The sequence below is a fragment of the Oncorhynchus clarkii genome, chromosome 4 (assembly GCF_045791955.1).
Source record: "Oncorhynchus clarkii lewisi isolate Uvic-CL-2024 chromosome 4, UVic_Ocla_1.0, whole genome shotgun sequence".
In the NCBI taxonomy this organism is placed as follows: Eukaryota; Metazoa; Chordata; class Actinopteri; order Salmoniformes; family Salmonidae; genus Oncorhynchus; species Oncorhynchus clarkii.
In genome coordinates this window covers 64,941,923-64,959,455 of record NC_092150.1, presented here as the reverse complement: position 1 = coordinate 64,959,455, position 17,533 = coordinate 64,941,923, and the positions used below count along the sequence as shown (strand labels likewise).

The following is a 17,533-nucleotide window of genomic DNA, read 5'->3' as shown; positions in this document are numbered from 1 at the left end:
TTGTCCGTGTAGACAAGATAATTGCAGGTTATATAACCAAGAATATACAGTTGTAGTCGGAAGTTTACATACACTTTAGCCAAATACATTTAAACTCAGTTTTTCACCATTCCTGACATCTAATCCTAGTAAAAGCTCCCTGTCTTAGGTGGGTTAGGATGACCACTTTATTTTAAGAATGTGATATGTCAGAATGATTTATTTCAGCTTTTATTTATTTCATCACATTCCCAGTGGGTCAGAAGTTTACAAACACTCAATTAGTATTTGGTAGCATTGCCTTTAAATGGTTTAACTTGGGTCAAACGTTTCAGGTAGCCTTCCACAAGCTTCCCACAATAAGTTGGGTGAATTTTGGCCCATTCCTCCTGACAGAGCTGGTGTAACTGAGTCAGGTTTGTAGGATCCTTGCTCGCACACACTTTTTCAGTTCTGCCCACAAATGTTCTATATGGTTGAGGTCAAGGCTTTGTGATGGCCACTCCAATACCTTGACTTTGTTGTCCTTAAGCCATTTTTCCACATCTTTGAAAGTATGCTTGGGGTCATTGTCCATTTGGAAGACCCATTTGCGACCAAGCTTTAACTTCCTGACTGAAGTCTTGAGATGTTGCTTCAATATATCCACATAATTTTCCTACCTCATGATGCCATCTATTTTGTGAAGTGCACCAGTCCCTCCTGCAGCAAAGCACCCCCACAACATGATGCTGCCACCCCGTGCTTCACTGTTGGGATTATTTTATGAGGTCTTAGCTGATTTCTTTTGATTTTCCCATGATGTCAAGCAAAGAGGCACTGAGTTTGAAGGTAGGCCTTGAAATACATCCACAGGTACACCCCCAATTGACTCAAATGAGGACAATTAGCCTATCAGAAGCTTCTAAAGCCATGACATAATTTTCTGAAATGTTCCAAGCTGTTTAAAGGCACAGTCAACTTAGTGTATGTAAACTTCTGACCCACTGGAATTGTGATACAGTGAAATAATCTGTCTGTAAACAATTGTAGGAAAAATTACTTGTGTCATTCACACAGTAGATGTCCTAACCGACTTGCCAAAACTATAGTTTGTTAACAAGAAATTTGTGGAGTGGTTGAGAAATGAGTTTTAATGACTCCAACCTATGTGTATGTAAACTTCCGACTTCAACTGTATATATATTTTTTCCATTCAAATTGACATTTGTTACCTAATTAATCACTTCTTAGTGAAATTCAATGGGTTGATTTTTAAGTAAAGAGATGTGTTTTCCATGAAGCCTAAAAAGCTGGGAAGCCTCCACTATTGGTCTCTACTTTAGAAATACAGACAGAGAATACATGTCAAGGCTGTAAGGGATTCACACTATGTGACCATAATATACCACAGTATACTGTATATGGTGACTGACAAGGTGATAGTACACAATAGTTATCTGTGGTGTAGGCCTATACTCTAACACCTATCCAGTTGCCACATTTTCACAGACAAGAGGGACTGTAATAACATGGCTACTAGGGTAGAGAGGTTAGCTCTCTTCAGTAATAGCCTTAACATAGCAGCATTCTCTCAGTGTAATACCTAATAAATGTTAGCCCACAAGGAAAACAGCCCTGACATCGCAGGCTGAATGATGCAATGCACCTGCAATGACTTAATGCACTTACAGTATATTACAATGTAGAAATACCCACAGCCTACCTCTTTTTTTCCCATCAATATTTTAACTTCTCTATGGGATGTTCAATCAATCATCTCCTTATCTCCCTGGACTGTCCTTGACTGTCGACTCAGGTTCTTGTCAGGCATTTTATACTTTAGTGCTTTTAGTTGTGTTGAATTGGACTGAATATAAATGTGTGGGTGAATGCTGTCGTTATCTCTTCAGTGTGGTGTGCGAGTGAGTGTGTGTCCATAAGATATTGTGTGTGTGTGTGTGTGTGTGTGTGTGCGTGTGTCTCTCAGTCAGTCAATGTGTATATCCTAGTCAGTGTGTACGTGTCTGAGGTGCCCCTCTGACTCTGTTTATTTTGGGGAGAGTTTGGTGGAGTTATCTTGAGTCAGTACTCTTCTTTACCTCCCGTGGTATCTTTCTTCAGGAGCCTGCAGGTACTTGGTCAGGTCAATGCCTGCATCCTCCCAGCAGGTGATTGCCTCTGTGAGCTCGCTCTTATATTGGTCTTTAGGAGGGAGGCTCTGCCCTTCCCAGCCTATTGACTCAATAAGCAACGGGGTCTTGCTGCAGGGACAATCTCAGCAGAATATACAGTATACGGCTGATTGTGCTTCTGTTCCCATAAGCACATAATCAATAATGTAATAACTTATGTCTATATCAGGGTTGGGGGTAGAAGGAGGAGAGAGGAGGTACTAAGTAGCCTATGCATGCTTATCTAACTGCACACTTTGCCATATTAAGAGGGTTTTAGGAGTTTTATGTTAGAGTTTAAAAAGACTTGATTAAGAATGAGGCCTATGTAGAAAGGTCCATCCATATTCCATTGCAGTGGCGACCCGTCATTCAGGGCAGGTGGGGCCCTGAATGACGAATGACTGCAATGGAATATGGATGGACCTTTCTACATAGGCCTCATTCTTAATCAAGTCTTTAACCTCATTCTTAATCAAGTTTTTAACCTCATTCTTAATCAAGTCTTTAATCATGTGTTTTGAGCCCCAGCTGTTTAGCAAAAAAATAAACAATAATCTTTTTCTTTTGGTTGTTGTTGCCTGTTTTGCATATGGGAACCATACCAGGCCAAACACTTAGAACTATAACACATAGAACAAAAACGTAGAATGCCCACCCCAACTCACGCCCTGACCAAACTAAAATAGAGACATAAAAAAGGAACTAAGGTCAGGACGTGACAATAATACATGTCACATATCAGTTTGCAAACAATGTAAAACAATGTTTATTGAAATAATAAAGCTGCGTACAAACATGGTTTATTTTTTGCATTATTGAGTAAGGCAGCTCCAAAATGCAGGCGTTTCAGCCTAGCTCAGTGCTTTCTGTGGTGGAGGAGCAGCCAATGGAAAATACAGAGCGTAGGGGTTGGTAATCTTCTCTAGTTGTGCCGTGACTGGCTCAATGTTCTGTCACTCATGTGGACACTACATCACCGCAAAATCTACAGGAAAAGCTAGAAAGTTCAAGCTTGCATAGATTTGCATTAGAAGTGCCCATCCAAGACGGCTCAAGGTCATTGGCCACAGATAAAATGATGTCAAATCACGTTATATCTACTTTAGCTTTGATTGGACTGATTATGTCAACATCATACTTTCAAAATCTTAGCTAGCGAGCTAGACAAGCAGTCATCATCATGAATCACGTTGACAATCTACTGGTAAATCTTATTCATTCCTTGTCATATGAAGAGAAATTATAGACAAAATGTATCGGTGCTCATCGGCTATTGGACATAAACATTACACAACAAGTTTGATATCGCAAATTCAACAATGAGTAGTTCGGAAGGAATCAGTAGCAAAGCAATCACTATTTTGCTTCCCCAGCTATTCGGTGGAGAGGGTGTGTGATCCAAGTCTGGGTTTAAGGGTCTCTTTTCCAAGATTAAAAAGATAAACATTCACACGCAACACCATGGGCCAGAAATGGTTGAATACATAGGTCATGCTGTCAATCCAGCATGACTTCTGCAGCGTTCAAAGCAACTGGAAACTCGGAACTGGAAAATCTCAGTGAGTTTAAGACAACTGTGGACTCTGAAAATAATTTGCTCCGACTGGGAAAATACGTTTTGAACGGTCATCCAACTTAGAATTCTAAGTCGGGAACTGAGGCCTCTTTCTTGAGCTCCAACCTGAAGGTCACTGACGTCATGATTTTACCTTGTTTTCCGAGTTCCCAGATGTCTTGAAAGCACCATAAATCCAGAGAATGCCAGACTTTGATGACAAAGTTTGAGGAAAAAATTTGCTGCGCCACCTTCTTGTTCAAGTATTTTTGGTGAGTCCAAAAATGTCTTGTATGCTGCTGCATAAATTATGTAATATGCCTGGGAGATATGTATACTGTAGCTAAGAAAGTAATACTATGTGCCTCACCCAAATAATTTGGTCCCTTTCCCCCTCATAACTTAGCCTACTGTTCTGACTTGGTGGTGCACATGTAGCCTATAGTCTGTTTTAGAGAAATGTAATCATCAAATATTGTAAGAGCTTTCATTGTCTGATTATATGCCCCATTTTTTTCTCCTACGGCCCCTTTATTTGTCCTACAGTTCTCACTTGGTGTACAGGGAGAATACTGTAAGAACGGCTCTAAATTCTGCTGCTGTACATTTCAAATGTGCTGAACAAATATTTATATTGACTACGTCCGTCTTAGCTCGCTCATTAATGTCTTAATCTGAGCCTCTTATCCGCTCATCGTTCCCTTATGCCATAGTTTGTACATCTCAATTGTCAGTAGAAACCACATTTGTTTAAGCAAGTCTCCCATATCAGCTATGTTTATTTTTTAAAGGCAGTAAATGAGGCTGAATGAACTGTTTTACTGCCAGACAAGCCTCCGCTGATAGCCAGGTTTAGAGGTGGTAAGGATTCATAGAGTGAAAAGAAAAGAAAGCTCTGCTGTTGGGACGGCTTTATGTAGGCCCTAACAGTTTGTCACCGTTATAGTGCAATTAATGTATTGTTTTGTGTTGTGTTGTGTAATGGCTTTGCTGGCATGCATCAATTTTTTTGGGGGGGGGAGTTTGCCCCACTAAGATTTACATGCTAAAATCGCCACTGTTCCATTGTGAGATATCCACTCAGCCCCTAAGCCAATGAAATCAGTGATTCCACTGAGTCTGGATGGATCGGTATTGAATGAACGGTGTGATGGTATTGTCTGGCCAGAAGGTGGTATAAAACATCAGCATACGTAGAGCATGTTCATGAAAAATGATTATGTAGAATACAACGGCTATAATGACTTCTAGAGGGATGTGTGTTTTGTACCTCTCTCAGTCTCTCTCCATCTCTCTGAGTACTCCTCTGTATGGGCTCGGAGTCCCACAGTGTGTGTGTGCCACCACTCGACAGGTGGGGTGTCATAATCTTGTCATTACTTGTTAGCTTGCCGAGTGTCTCACACACTGTGTGACTGTGTGTTGTAACTGAGGTAGTCCAGGTGAAGTGGGCCTTCTCAAGGGCACTGTAGGTGTGCGTGTGCGTGTGTGTGTGTCAGGGTTGGTCTCAATTCTGAATTGCATTGAGAATGCCTCATAAATTCCAATTAAATTATTGAATTTGAATTGAAGTAGGAAACAGGATACAGAATTGCAATTCAAATTTGAATGAAAGGAAATATAAGTGAATGAAATTCAAATGCCTCTTCTATATTAGGTGTAGCGTATATAAAAATACACAGAACAAAAATATAAACACAACATGCAACAATTTCAAAGATTTTACTGAGTTACAGCTCATATAAGGAAATCAGTCGATTGAAATCAATAAATTAGGCCCTAATCTATGGATTTCACATGACTGGGAATACAGATATGCATTAATCAGGCTGTTGATTGTGTCCTGTGGAATGTTGTCCCACTCCTCTTCAATGGGTATGCGAAGTTTCTGGATATTGACTGGAACTGGAAAATGCTGTAATACACATCCATACAGAGCATCCCAAACATGCTCAATTGGTGACATGTCTGGAGAGTATACAGGCCATGGAAGAACTGGGACATGTTCAGCTTCCAGGAATTGTGTGCAGATCCTTGTGACATTGGTCCGTGCATTATCATGCTGAAACATGAGGTGGTGGTGGATGAATGGCACGACAGTGGGCCTCAGGATCTCGTCACGGTATCTCTGTGCATTCAAATTGCCATCGCTAAAATGAAATTGCCTTCATTGTCCGTAGCTTATGTCTACCCATACCATAACCCCACTGCCACCATGGGGCATTTCCCAGAATGCATTAGTTTTACCCTCAAGTTAACCCTTTGGCCTTGATGGAAATATAATTGGCTATTCTAAGCACTAAGGTTAAAAGAGTATATGAACATTGTTTCCAGAGAAAAGTGATATATTCTTTAGTATCTGGAAGTGTGACCTTTCCGATTTAATGACTGAGTGGAATTTATTTGATTTGCACTGATTCAAACTCAAATTCTACATCCTGTGGGGTGTGGTCATTTTTATTTGAATTTCAACTCATGAGTTGAATGGGAGTGAATTCCAAAATTCTGCATTGAGACCAATCCTGGTGTGTGTATGAGAGAGAGCCTTCACCCCATCTCCCTCCCACTCACAGCCTCTTGCCCTTCCATCCTCCACTGAGCTTCTGATCTCTGTCTGTTAGACTAGACTAAAGACAACAAGCATCACATCAGACACAATTCAAACAGAAGGTCAGGTGATTGGTCTCCAATGATCTGTGTGACTTAGTGATGGGTTCTCTCCCTCCCTTGTGTGTAAACAACGATAGAGCGTATTTGCACACCTCGGCGAATAGCGGTGCGTTGATTAAAAGGGACTTCCAGTGTTTGGGCCTCCCACGCCGCCGTTTCAATCTCCCTCCTCTGTTTGAGATAGTCAGCGGTTCACCGGGGCAACCTTCTCCACGACGATAACTCACACTATAACACTAAGCAGAAAGACGCCTCTCTAACCTTGGCTGATGTTGAAGCTGACGAGCAAGCAAGGCCGTGATTTTAACATTGATTTTCAACAATGACAAACCTTTTTCTTTAACAGTTTGGCCAGGTACTAGAAGCTCCCTCTAAGTACCCTTGGTGGAGGCTCAAGGGGAAAGAGAAAAAAGTCCTGAGTTCAAATTGGAGCAGATTTAGAAGGATCCCAATTAGTGCCTGAGGGAGAGAGATAGGCCCGTCTGGTAGAGGAGCACTGATGAAGCACCTAGGCTCCATCATTAGCCTGCACACTGAGTCCCTTGACACCACCGTTGGCCACAGAGCTTGATGAGGCGGGCTGGAATGGACACAGTGTCTGTCTCCTTTGTCTACTGCTGTTGCTGTTGCTGTTCCCTGGCACGGCTCTTGTCTTCTACCATGTGCTGCTGGGCTTTCTGTTCCAGAAATAGCTGGCCAAGTGCATGCAAAATCAGCATTGTACTGTGTGCAAAATCGTTTTCATATGCTGTTCATGTGCATGTAATATCTTGAGCAGGTCTGGGATCTGTTGCATGTGACAGGAATTGGTATCCTTTGCCAGAGGAGACAACCCTATGTTGAATGGTGGTTGTCTGTGCTGCAGCCTAGTGTGATTAGTTTGTTGGCCCTTATCAGTTCTCTTAACAAGTTCCGTAGTGACACCTCTGCTCCGCCCCAGGCCCCTGGTCATCTAGTAAATGTCACTATAATGACACACGCATTAACATTTACAGGTCCAGCAGGCCAAAAGAGATAATTGGGGACTGTAACTTGCAATGAAAGGGAGACATGTCAAGGATTCTAAAAATGACATTTTGGTTGTAGAGTAAGTGAATGTTTTGGATCATTTTAGGTGCATTTATTTTAGGAACGTATTTCATATCTCATTGTGCAGTTTTCTAAATGTGCAATGATTGAAGACCTCGGTGTTTAGAATTGTTTGGACTATGAGGTTGCTAAGGAAACATTACCATCCAATGGTCTTGTTATTCTTGATCAAGTTGTAGGACTAGTAGTGCCTTAATTGGTAGAGTAATTGTATTGAAATGCGGAGCCCTGCAGGAATTATTCCAGTAGCATGGTTTAATTGTTTTTACATGGCCAATCAGTGTGTGTGTACCCAGAGGAGCTCCAGGGGACCGGCGCTAGCTAGCTAGCTTCATTTTCACTGTCACTACCCAGACAGGTTAATGTTCTCTTATTCTGGCCTTATTAAAAGCTGCTGCCTGCTAACACATCCTGATCCCCATACTCATCACGTCTCCTCTGCACTTCTAACCAGGTCTGGAGATGTTTTCTGATTTCCTCAGGTACATTTAAATAGCTGTTCGGTGTCTGAAATGGCACTGACCCATCGAGCACATAAAGTGTGTGAGTGCCAGGCAGGCTGTGATAATAGCGTGCTCAGAAACACTTGGCTCTAATAAGAGGTGTTTGATTGCTTTTTTGAATGTATTTTTCCTCCTGTTGGTTGTGTTTTCGGGCCGGCTGCGGGGAGGACAAGCTCTTTCATGATGCTGCTGCTTGAGTGATTCTGAGCTCGACATGTGAACTTAGACCGTTACTGTAGATAGGCGAGGTACAGTAACAGTAATGCAATAGAATATATGTGGAGTGTTTATCTTTATAGCTTTGCCGTAGAGAGGAATGGTAACAGATAAGCCTATTCCTCACTGACTTTATACTGTCTAGGTAGAAGGAGATTAATATAGAAAGAGCATACAATGACATCCCTGTTTAAATGAACAGATAACCTGCTCTTGGAGATGGACGCTTAGACATGGACATATAGCTCAGTAAATAATCCTCTATCTTTAGGGAATATTTACCTTTCTCTGTGAACAGTGGCTGGCTGGCTGGCTGGCTGGCTGGCTGGCTGGCTGGCTGGCTGGCTGGCTGGCTGGCTGGCTGGCAGGCAGGCTCGGTAATGTTTGCTGTGCTGTGTGACCCATACCCAGTGTTAAAAAATAAAAAGCTAGAACACGTCCCAGTGGAAATCAGTGAATATGGTTGTTAGCTAGTAGAGCACAGAACCATCAGAGTTTGGGAAAGAAAACGGCTCCCCATCAATGCACTGCACTCCTGTGGACCCCAGGAAGAGTAGCTGCTGCTTCAGCAACAGCTAATGGGCATCCTAATAAAATACTTAATACTCAACTCCCTCTAGTCAAGGAATGGAAGCCATTTCGAACGATTTCCCTACAAAGGTTTCTGTTTGTTCTACACTTGTGTTCACTCTAGGCAGCTATACATATTTTTGTGTGCATAGAAGACCTGTCAATATGTAAATGCAGGGTAATTAAACAATTTCCTGTTACAGAGTTAGCTTAGATTTCAATAAAGTACCAGTACATGTATCATTGTTCTAAAGGTATCAGTGTACAACACTATAGCTGCCATAGTATTAACCCCACCAACCTGTGTCTGACAGTTTGGTGTTTTTGAGGCTGAAAATAATTTGCTTTTGAACGCCTCCCACTCGCTCCCCTGGAAATATTGTTGGGCTGAAAGTCTGCCTGCACTTCTTTGTTGTCTCCAATTATTCCTCCACTCCTGCCTTACTCTATTTCTCTCTCTACCCACACTCTGATCCCAGAGAGCTTTCTTTCGCCAATTATGGTCATAAAGAAAGGCGGCCATTTTAGAACACTCTCATGTTGGGCTTGTTGTGTTAAGAGATTACTGCACTTTGCTAGCTGTATAGTAACTGAGTTGAATTGAAAATAAATAACTAGCTGGCCGGTGACTGCATTGATCTCTTCAGAATGCCGGAACGCTTTTTCCTTCCATGATCCTCGGGGAAAGGCCGACTTCTCTCGTGTGTGGTTTTGTTTATCTGTTTTGATTTGTCATGCTAATTGTTTCCGTTTCCGTTTCCGTTTTGTGTCTGTCTTCTAATTCGTTTGAAATGTTAGCCACACACTGAAGCTGGAAGGGAAATCTTATATACGGTAGTTTCAGCATGTTAAGGCTTATAAGGAGCTTACGCACTTATCCCTAGACAATGTCAATTATATCCACCCACAACATCTCATGGGCACAGTTATATTCCCTGTGGGAACAGACGTTTTCTTTAGACCATGTCTCTCTTATCCTCTTCACAGGTGAGGAGAATTTACTGGCAATACTGAAAAGGCGATGGTGGAAGTACATGATTCTGGGATTGATAGACATCGAGGCTAACTACCTGGTTATCAAAGCCTACCAATACACCACACTCACCAGCGTACAGGTGAGTCTGTTTTCATCTATCACATGTGAAAGCCATCGGTGTGCGTGTATGTGCGCAGGGGTGCGTGCGTGTGTCGGTACAAGACGTTCCCTTGACTGGCCGCTGGACAGACATAAGACAGTAGTACGGCGGTGACCTTTGTCGAGTCTACGTAATAAGATGGCTAATTAAAGGTACACTGGCTGACTCTCATCCCGTGTGTCAGTTCATCTTCATTAAATTGCAGTTAGTGCCAGAGGAGCCTTACTCAGATCCATCCGAAAGGCATCAGTTCCTTGGCGCAGGGCTGGAGGGATGGAAGGAGCGAGGTTTAAATGATTATAGGAGAGTCTCGGTTAGAGCACAATAGATTTTGTTTCCTCTCATCTCACCGGAATCTGACATTTTTCTCCACCCCTCCAGAGCCCAGGTAGGACTCAGGATCAGTGTGTCGGTATCCCCTCTCTAGTAATGAATCAGGCCTCTAAACTCTCTCCTCTCAGTGCAGTCAGTTAGGGCTGAACGGGAACAGACGATACCATTAACACTCCACCGGCTAACCAGGACTCTTCCAGTTCCTCCAGCATGCAGGCCTCTCACACTCAGAGAGAATGAGAGAGGAGAAATTAGATCCGTGCCAACTGCAAAGTTGTGTTAATGGGTATAGATAGCTCTTGTGGTGTACATGCTGTACTGAAACCATATCAGTTGAGTAGTTTCACCGGATTCTATACGGCATATTGCAGTGTCATTTTCATTCGTCAAGTCTGTGGTAGCCTGAAAATGTGAGGTATCGGCAACAATCGGAAGCAAATAGATCAATTCCCTCTTCAGATCATAGCGGAGATGTGTCATTTTCCATTTGCAAGTAGTGGGAGGGAACCATGTGGAAACAAGTTGGCAGAATAACATCTGTAAATGTGTCTTCTGTCAGCTTGTGGGTCTCTGCCTCTGCCTCTACTCAGCCAGACAGAAAACAGATGGAGTGTCAGGGTCTATATCCGTCAGATACCGCTCAGCTCCGACCGCCACTCGAGACCGCTCTGCCTTGCCGTTATTTTGGGAAGTGGAATCGATGACCGGCACGGCACCGCTGTCTCACGACAGAGAGAGATAATCCATGGCCTGGGCCTGAGTCCTGCTCTGGGCTGGAGCAGTGGGAGTGGGAGTGTCAGGGCCAGTGATGTGGAGGGCTGACTGTTCTGTTGAAGTAAAGTAGGGGGAGTGTAAAAGGTACCAGAATCCCCTCATTCCCCTGGGGTCTGGCCCTGTGACTGACAGACAGAAAGACTTCATTCCCCTATGGTCTGGCCCTGTGACAGACAGACATCATTCCCCTGTGGTCTGGCCCTGTGACAGACAGACAGATAGACCTCATTCCCCTGTGGTCTGGCCCTGTGACTGACAGACAGATAGACATCATTCCCCTGGGGTCTGGCCCTGTGACTGACAGACAGATAGACATCATTCCCCTGGGGTCTGGCCCTGTGACTGACAGACATACAGACCTCATTCCCCTGTGGTCTGGCCCTGTGACAGACAGATAGACCTCATTCCCCTGTGGTCTGGCCCTGTGACAGACAGACAGACAGACCTCATTCCCCTGTGGTCTGGCCCTGTGACAGACAGTCAGACCTCATTCCCCTGTGGTCTGGCCCTGTGACAGACAGACAGACCTCATTCCCCTGTGGTCTGGCCCTGTGACTGATAGACAGACAGACCTCATTCCGCTGTGATCTGGCCTTGTGACTGATAGACAGACAGACAGACCTCATTCCACTGTGATCTTGCCTTGTGACAGACAGACAGACAGACAGACAGACAGACCTCATTTCCATTCCCCTGTGGTCTGGCCCTGTGACAGACAGAACTCATTCCCCTGTCGTATGGCCCTGTGACAGACAGACAGACAGACAGACAGACAGACAGACAGACAGACAGACAGACAGAGACAGGTGGGATGACAGACAGACAGAGACAGACAGACAGACAGGCGGGATGACAGACAGACAGACAGACAGGCGGGATGACAGACAGACAGACAGGCGAGATGACAGACAGACAGACAGACAGACAGGCAGACAGACAGACAGACAGGCGGGATGACAGACAGACAGACAGGCGGGATGACAGACAGACAGACAGACAGACAGACAGGCGGGATGACAGACAGACAGACAGACAGGCGAGATGACACAGTGACGAGTTGATCAGTACCTCCATGCCCTGCTGACCCAAAGTCAGCACAACGCACTGATGTGACAAGCACACTAATGGCCTGCAGCTACTGTTTACACAGCGATGGATCTATCCGCATGGTGTGACTGTCACTGAATGATTAGGTCGGGCGGTGACGAGAGTGATAGGGTGATTCTCTTCCACAGTGTAGAGACAAAGATATTTGAGAGTAGCATTGCACAGCAGCAGCTCTCTCTCTCTCCAAAGTAAACCCAGCCTGAGCATATAGCGAAGGTGATTAAACATTCAGAGGAAGGGGTGCTCATGGAATCACTGTAAATATTGACTCAGTAAACAGCTAGAACTCAATCTGGGACTCCTCAGTATTTTTGTTTTCGAGGTCTGCTGTGCAAGTTTGATATTTAGAGAACAGCTCAGGTCAAGTGAAGTCAAATTAAGTAGGTTTGGTTGTTAGTTGGAGACTTTATCAATGGACTCTCACTCTAAGGCCAAGTTTTCCTCTCCTCTTGTTACTCTGTGCAGGGTAATTTGCTTTTTAGTTTGATTGGCCTTCACTAACTGATTCCTTTGGAGGAGGGTGGAGGAGAGAAATAGCCAGAACAATTCTGAACAGTGTTATGTAAACTATAACAAGGTTAGACAATGCCTCATCAATATTAATATGCAGGCATGAAGAGAACTGGGCATGAGACGGTGCTATAAAATACTTTCCCATTAAGGGGAAATGATTAGTTGTTATGAATGGTCATGGTGTCTGGCTAGGCTCCAGTATGAGGAGATCAGTGGACACATCTGGGGAAAGCTCCTCTTCGTCAACTCGTTAGAACAGGCAGCTTCAGATGTAGGATCTTTATTTGAGCCAGTTTGCTGCAGCAACAGGAAATGTGAATTATAACGTGGACTATTTTTTGTAGGGGTTGATACATTCCTCGTTAGGGAAATCGACAACTTTAGAAGCCTTTTTAAACCTCAAATACACTACAAGTGTGCATTTCCTGCTAGGCAAAAGAGTGATCAAATTAAGATCCTACATCTGAATGCTACTCAGTCCTCCACTTCAAGATATGCAGGTAGCCAGCCACGGTCCTGGGGACAAATCACTGTAAAACAGAGGAATTAGTTGAAGATTTATTTTGGCAGAGTTAAGCGGAGAGTCTTAGGACTGACTAAATCACATCATTCTTTCTCCTCACTTGGCTAAGTCTCATAGGACCTGTGATAATTGTATCAGTTTCATTAGTTTGCTGGTATTTGTAAAAAGGAGCAGAGAATGTCATTGACAATGTCAGGTCTATTATTTTGCTAGTAATTCACTGTAAAAGTTGTCGGGTTAATGCCAGAGCTGTTCCCCAGATAGCCCTGAGAGAACAGGTGAGAGTAAACACAGAACTCAACCTCAATCACTCACTCACTTTCAGGGTTCTCTCATGGTTATCGTTATCCCTACACTGTTTATTTATCTCTCTCCACTTCCCTTTTTCTCTCTCTTTCTCTCTCTCTTGCTCCTTTTCCTCTCATCCTTCTGTCATCCTGTCATCCTCATCCTTCTCTCATCCCTCTGTCATTCTTTTTCTCTCTCCCGCTCTCTGTGATTGTCCCCCTCATTCCCTCCCTCCACTTTCTCTCTCCACTCTCTCTCGCTCAAGGGCACGCTTCACTACAGTAACAGACAGGTTTATATAACCAAGCGGTGAAAAGGCCTTCCATTAGGCAGAAACACGCTGGCCTGCTGAGCGAGTGAGACATACTGGGCTGTCGTTGCACACATCGATAAACCACACGTTATTATGCCAGGGTTGTCTGAGGTGTCAGAACATTTGTTTACACCGATAAACCACACGTTATTATGGCAGGGTGGTCTGAGGTGTCAGAACACTCATTTACACATCGATAAACCACACGTTATTATGCCAGGGTGGTCTGAGGTGTCAGAACATTCGTTTACACATCGATAAACCACACGTTATTATGCCAGGGTGGTCTGAGGTGTCAGAACATTTGTTTACACCGATAAACCACACGTTATTATGCCAGGGTGGTCTGAGGTGTCAGAACATTCGTTTACACATCGATAAACCACACGTTATTATGCCAGGGTTGTCTGAGGTGTCAGAACATTTGTTTACACATCGATAAACCACACGTTATTATGCCAGGGTTGTCTGAGGTGTCAGAACATTCGTTGAACACATCGATGTTGTGAGTTGCCACCGCACCACCTCTTCTCCTCTGTGTACTCGACCTGTGATGAGCAGTAATGGGGTTTGCTGTCCTGCGGTTAACCCCTCGTTCTCCCGTGCACTACCTTTCCCAGAGAGTGAGCCCATAGTGCTACCACTAAGTGCCAGAGAGGCTTCCCAGAATGGAGACCTGATGGTCCCCTAGGCGATCATAAATGTTCCTCTCCTCCCTCTTGCATGGCCCCTTCTCCTCCCTGACACGCCATCCACCATCACCCCTAATTCGCCATCCTTATTTTCTCTCATCACCATTAGTGTTGGACTGTCCTCTGACCTCGTCCTCTGTAGTACTGTGTGTCCCCACTGTCCTATGTGTCACCCCCTGGACTTTGTGGTGGGTGGTTTTAGCTCTGCTGTGATACCATCTCTGGTGTGTATTTTGTCTACGTGGTGTACAGTATCTTGGAACTCCATTGAAACCATTTTCTCTGTGTGTCTCTATGAACTAGAGTTCAGTGTGTCCATTCTAACCCCGTATCTCTCCGCTCTGTCTGTCAGCTCTTAGACTGTTTCACCATCCCCGTGGTGCTGCTGCTGTCCTGGTTCTTCCTGCTGGTGAGGTACAAGGCCGTGCACTTTGTGGGCGTCGGGGTGTGTCTGCTGGGCATCGGCTTAATGGTGGGGACAGACGTCCTGGTGGGAAGACAACAGGGCCTAGGTAACCCACACAAACACACACCACTTTGGACAACAGGGAAGTAATATCAGGTTTTGATTGAGAGGAAGGCGAGGATGGGTAAGAGCAGCCCCTTTTTTTCTATATGATTGTTTACTTATTTCATTTGAAGATTGTACATTAGAAATATCAAGGTTGTTTTTTTAGTTTGATATGATATGGCCTAATTGTAGAGGTCGGGTATATTATGACTTAAAAGCTGTGAATCGGAATGAATAGCTTTTAAGATAAAACGTAATAAATATGAAATGATTTATTATAGGGCTAGGATAAAGGATTATATAATTAAAACCCTGCCTAGGTTCTCTATTTGGAATAGGCCTATACGATCCTAAAATAATTGGTGTTATTCCACTTTTACATTTAAAAAATACATCTATATATAAAATATGTAAAGGATGATTATTGTTCTGATACACACCGGCAAATTGATTAGGTATTGTCAACAGGGTTGTTGTCTCTAGTGTGTGTGGGCTGGTTAACACTGGGATCAAGTGATTAAAGTTAACGGTAGAACTAATACAAAAACTGGCTTATGAAAGCACTTCTCTAAGTGAGAGAGGTATATGATACGTTTCTATATAACTGCATGTATTCTTGGCTATCGTGCCTTGGCTGTGTCAGAGTCGACTGTAAATGAAACTTGGGTATTCCTCCATGGGCAGTGTGAAGTTTTACTAACTAGCGGCCGTTAGAATCTATGTTCCTTTTTCTTTCTTCCTTTTTTCCGTCGGAATACAACAGGACATAATGACGACTACGTGAAATATGTCTTGCATGTAATGGACATTTTAAAAAAAAGTACTGGTCTTGTGATATGTTCAGGTTGTTTTCTCTTCATTTTTTCAAAAGGATATGAACAATTGAATCCAAGGAACTGAGCGGGCTGGGCTGACATGCTTATAGCCTTGCTCGGACTTTCTAAATATGCGCATGCATTTATAAGATGTTGTTATCATTTATATTACTATTATCTATTATTGTTACTATTTCTTTTTTCCTGACTGTTTTCCATGTTATTTGGTTGGTTATCTTAAGCACCCTCATAGATATTTATGTTATCATGGGACTGCCCATATTTCCCTCTGGCCAACACCATTTCGCGGCCAAGGGTTTGCTTTAGGATGCAAAGGTGTGTCATGAGTCAGGGAGATGGTCTTAGTGACAACAGACCTAGATATGGGGGGAGGTTTTAGTGGGTGGAACATTAGGACAATTGGAGGTTTACAAAGTTGCAGCTACAGTATGCTTAAAAGGGCAAATTATTATGGTACAACTATATGGACACTTAATCATCATGGTGCTTTTTAATGGTAAGTTTACAGAAATTGGTTGTGGTAAGTATAATTGAAACTTTGTTATCATTATGGTAAGTGGGGAAATAAGTATAGCCAGTTATAATTGTAATGGCTTAGCAGATCATAAAAAAACTAAGATACATTTTTACATGGCTAAAATATAAAGAATATAACATCTATTGTTGACAGGAAACTCATTCTACAAATATAGATAAGGTTAGGTGGAAAATGGACTGGGAGGGAGAAATATATTTTTGTCATGGTCAAAGAAACTCAAAAGAGGGGATTATACTGATTAATACAAATGTGGATCTGATTGTGAAAACAGATTGGCAAGGAAGATGGATTATTTTAAATATGCTACTGGACCAAAAACAGATCTGACTAATTAATCTATATGGGCCAAATAATGATGATCCACACTTCTTCGAAAATATATATAATAATCTATTGAGCTCGCAAGCAACAAAATAATATATTATTATGGTGGGAGATTATAATACGGTTTTAAGTACCTCAATGGATCGTAAAGAAAATCACTCTACAAACTATCACCCTCAAGCACTGAAGGAGATCACGAAGATCATGAATACATTAGAACTAGTGGATATATGGACGACACAACAGTGGTAGGTTTGATTACCAACAACGACGAGACAGCCTACAGGGAGGAGGTGAGGGCACTCAGAGTGTGGTGTCAGGAAAACAACCTCTCACTCAATGTCAGCAAATCAAAGGAGATGATCGTGGACTTCAGGAAACACCAAAGGGAGCACCCCCCTATCCACATCGACGGGCCAGCAGTGGAGAAGGTGGAGAGTTTTAAGTTCCTCTGTGTTCATATCACCGACAAACTGAAATGGTCCACGCACACCGACAGTGTGGTGAAGAAGGCACAACAGCACCTCTTCTACCTTAGGAGGCTGAAAAAATGTGGCTTGTCACCGAAAACCCTCACTAACTTTTACAGGTGCACAATTGAGAGCATCCTGTCGAGCTATATCACCGCCTGGTACGGCAACTGCACCGCCCACAACCGCAAGACTCTCCAGAGGGTGGTGCGGTCTGCACAACGCATCACCGGGGGCAAACTTCCTGCCCTCCTTCCTGATGTCACAGGAAGGTAAAAAAGATCATCAAGGACAATAACTACCCGAGCCACTGCCTGTTCACCCCGCTTCCATCCAGAAAGTGAGGTCAGTACAGGTGCATCAAAGCTGGGACAGAGAGATTGAAAAACAGCTTCTATTTCAAGGCCATCAGATTGTTAAACAGCCATCACTAGCAC

The 17,533-nt window shown here is 43.4% G+C and overlaps 1 protein-coding gene across 2 annotated transcripts in view; it reads left to right on the top strand.

Moving 5' to 3' along the window:
• Positions 1–17,533, top strand: part of LOC139407140 (solute carrier family 35 member F1-like) — a 113,538-nt gene that overhangs the window by 69,247 nt on the left and 26,758 nt on the right. For both annotated transcript variants that reach the window (XM_071150588.1, XM_071150589.1), the window contains exons 3-4: positions 9,726–9,853; positions 14,770–14,929. In XM_071150588.1, the coding sequence (XP_071006689.1) occupies positions 9,726–9,853; positions 14,770–14,929 (288 nt within the window). The remainder of the gene's footprint in view (positions 1–9,725; positions 9,854–14,769; positions 14,930–17,533) is intronic.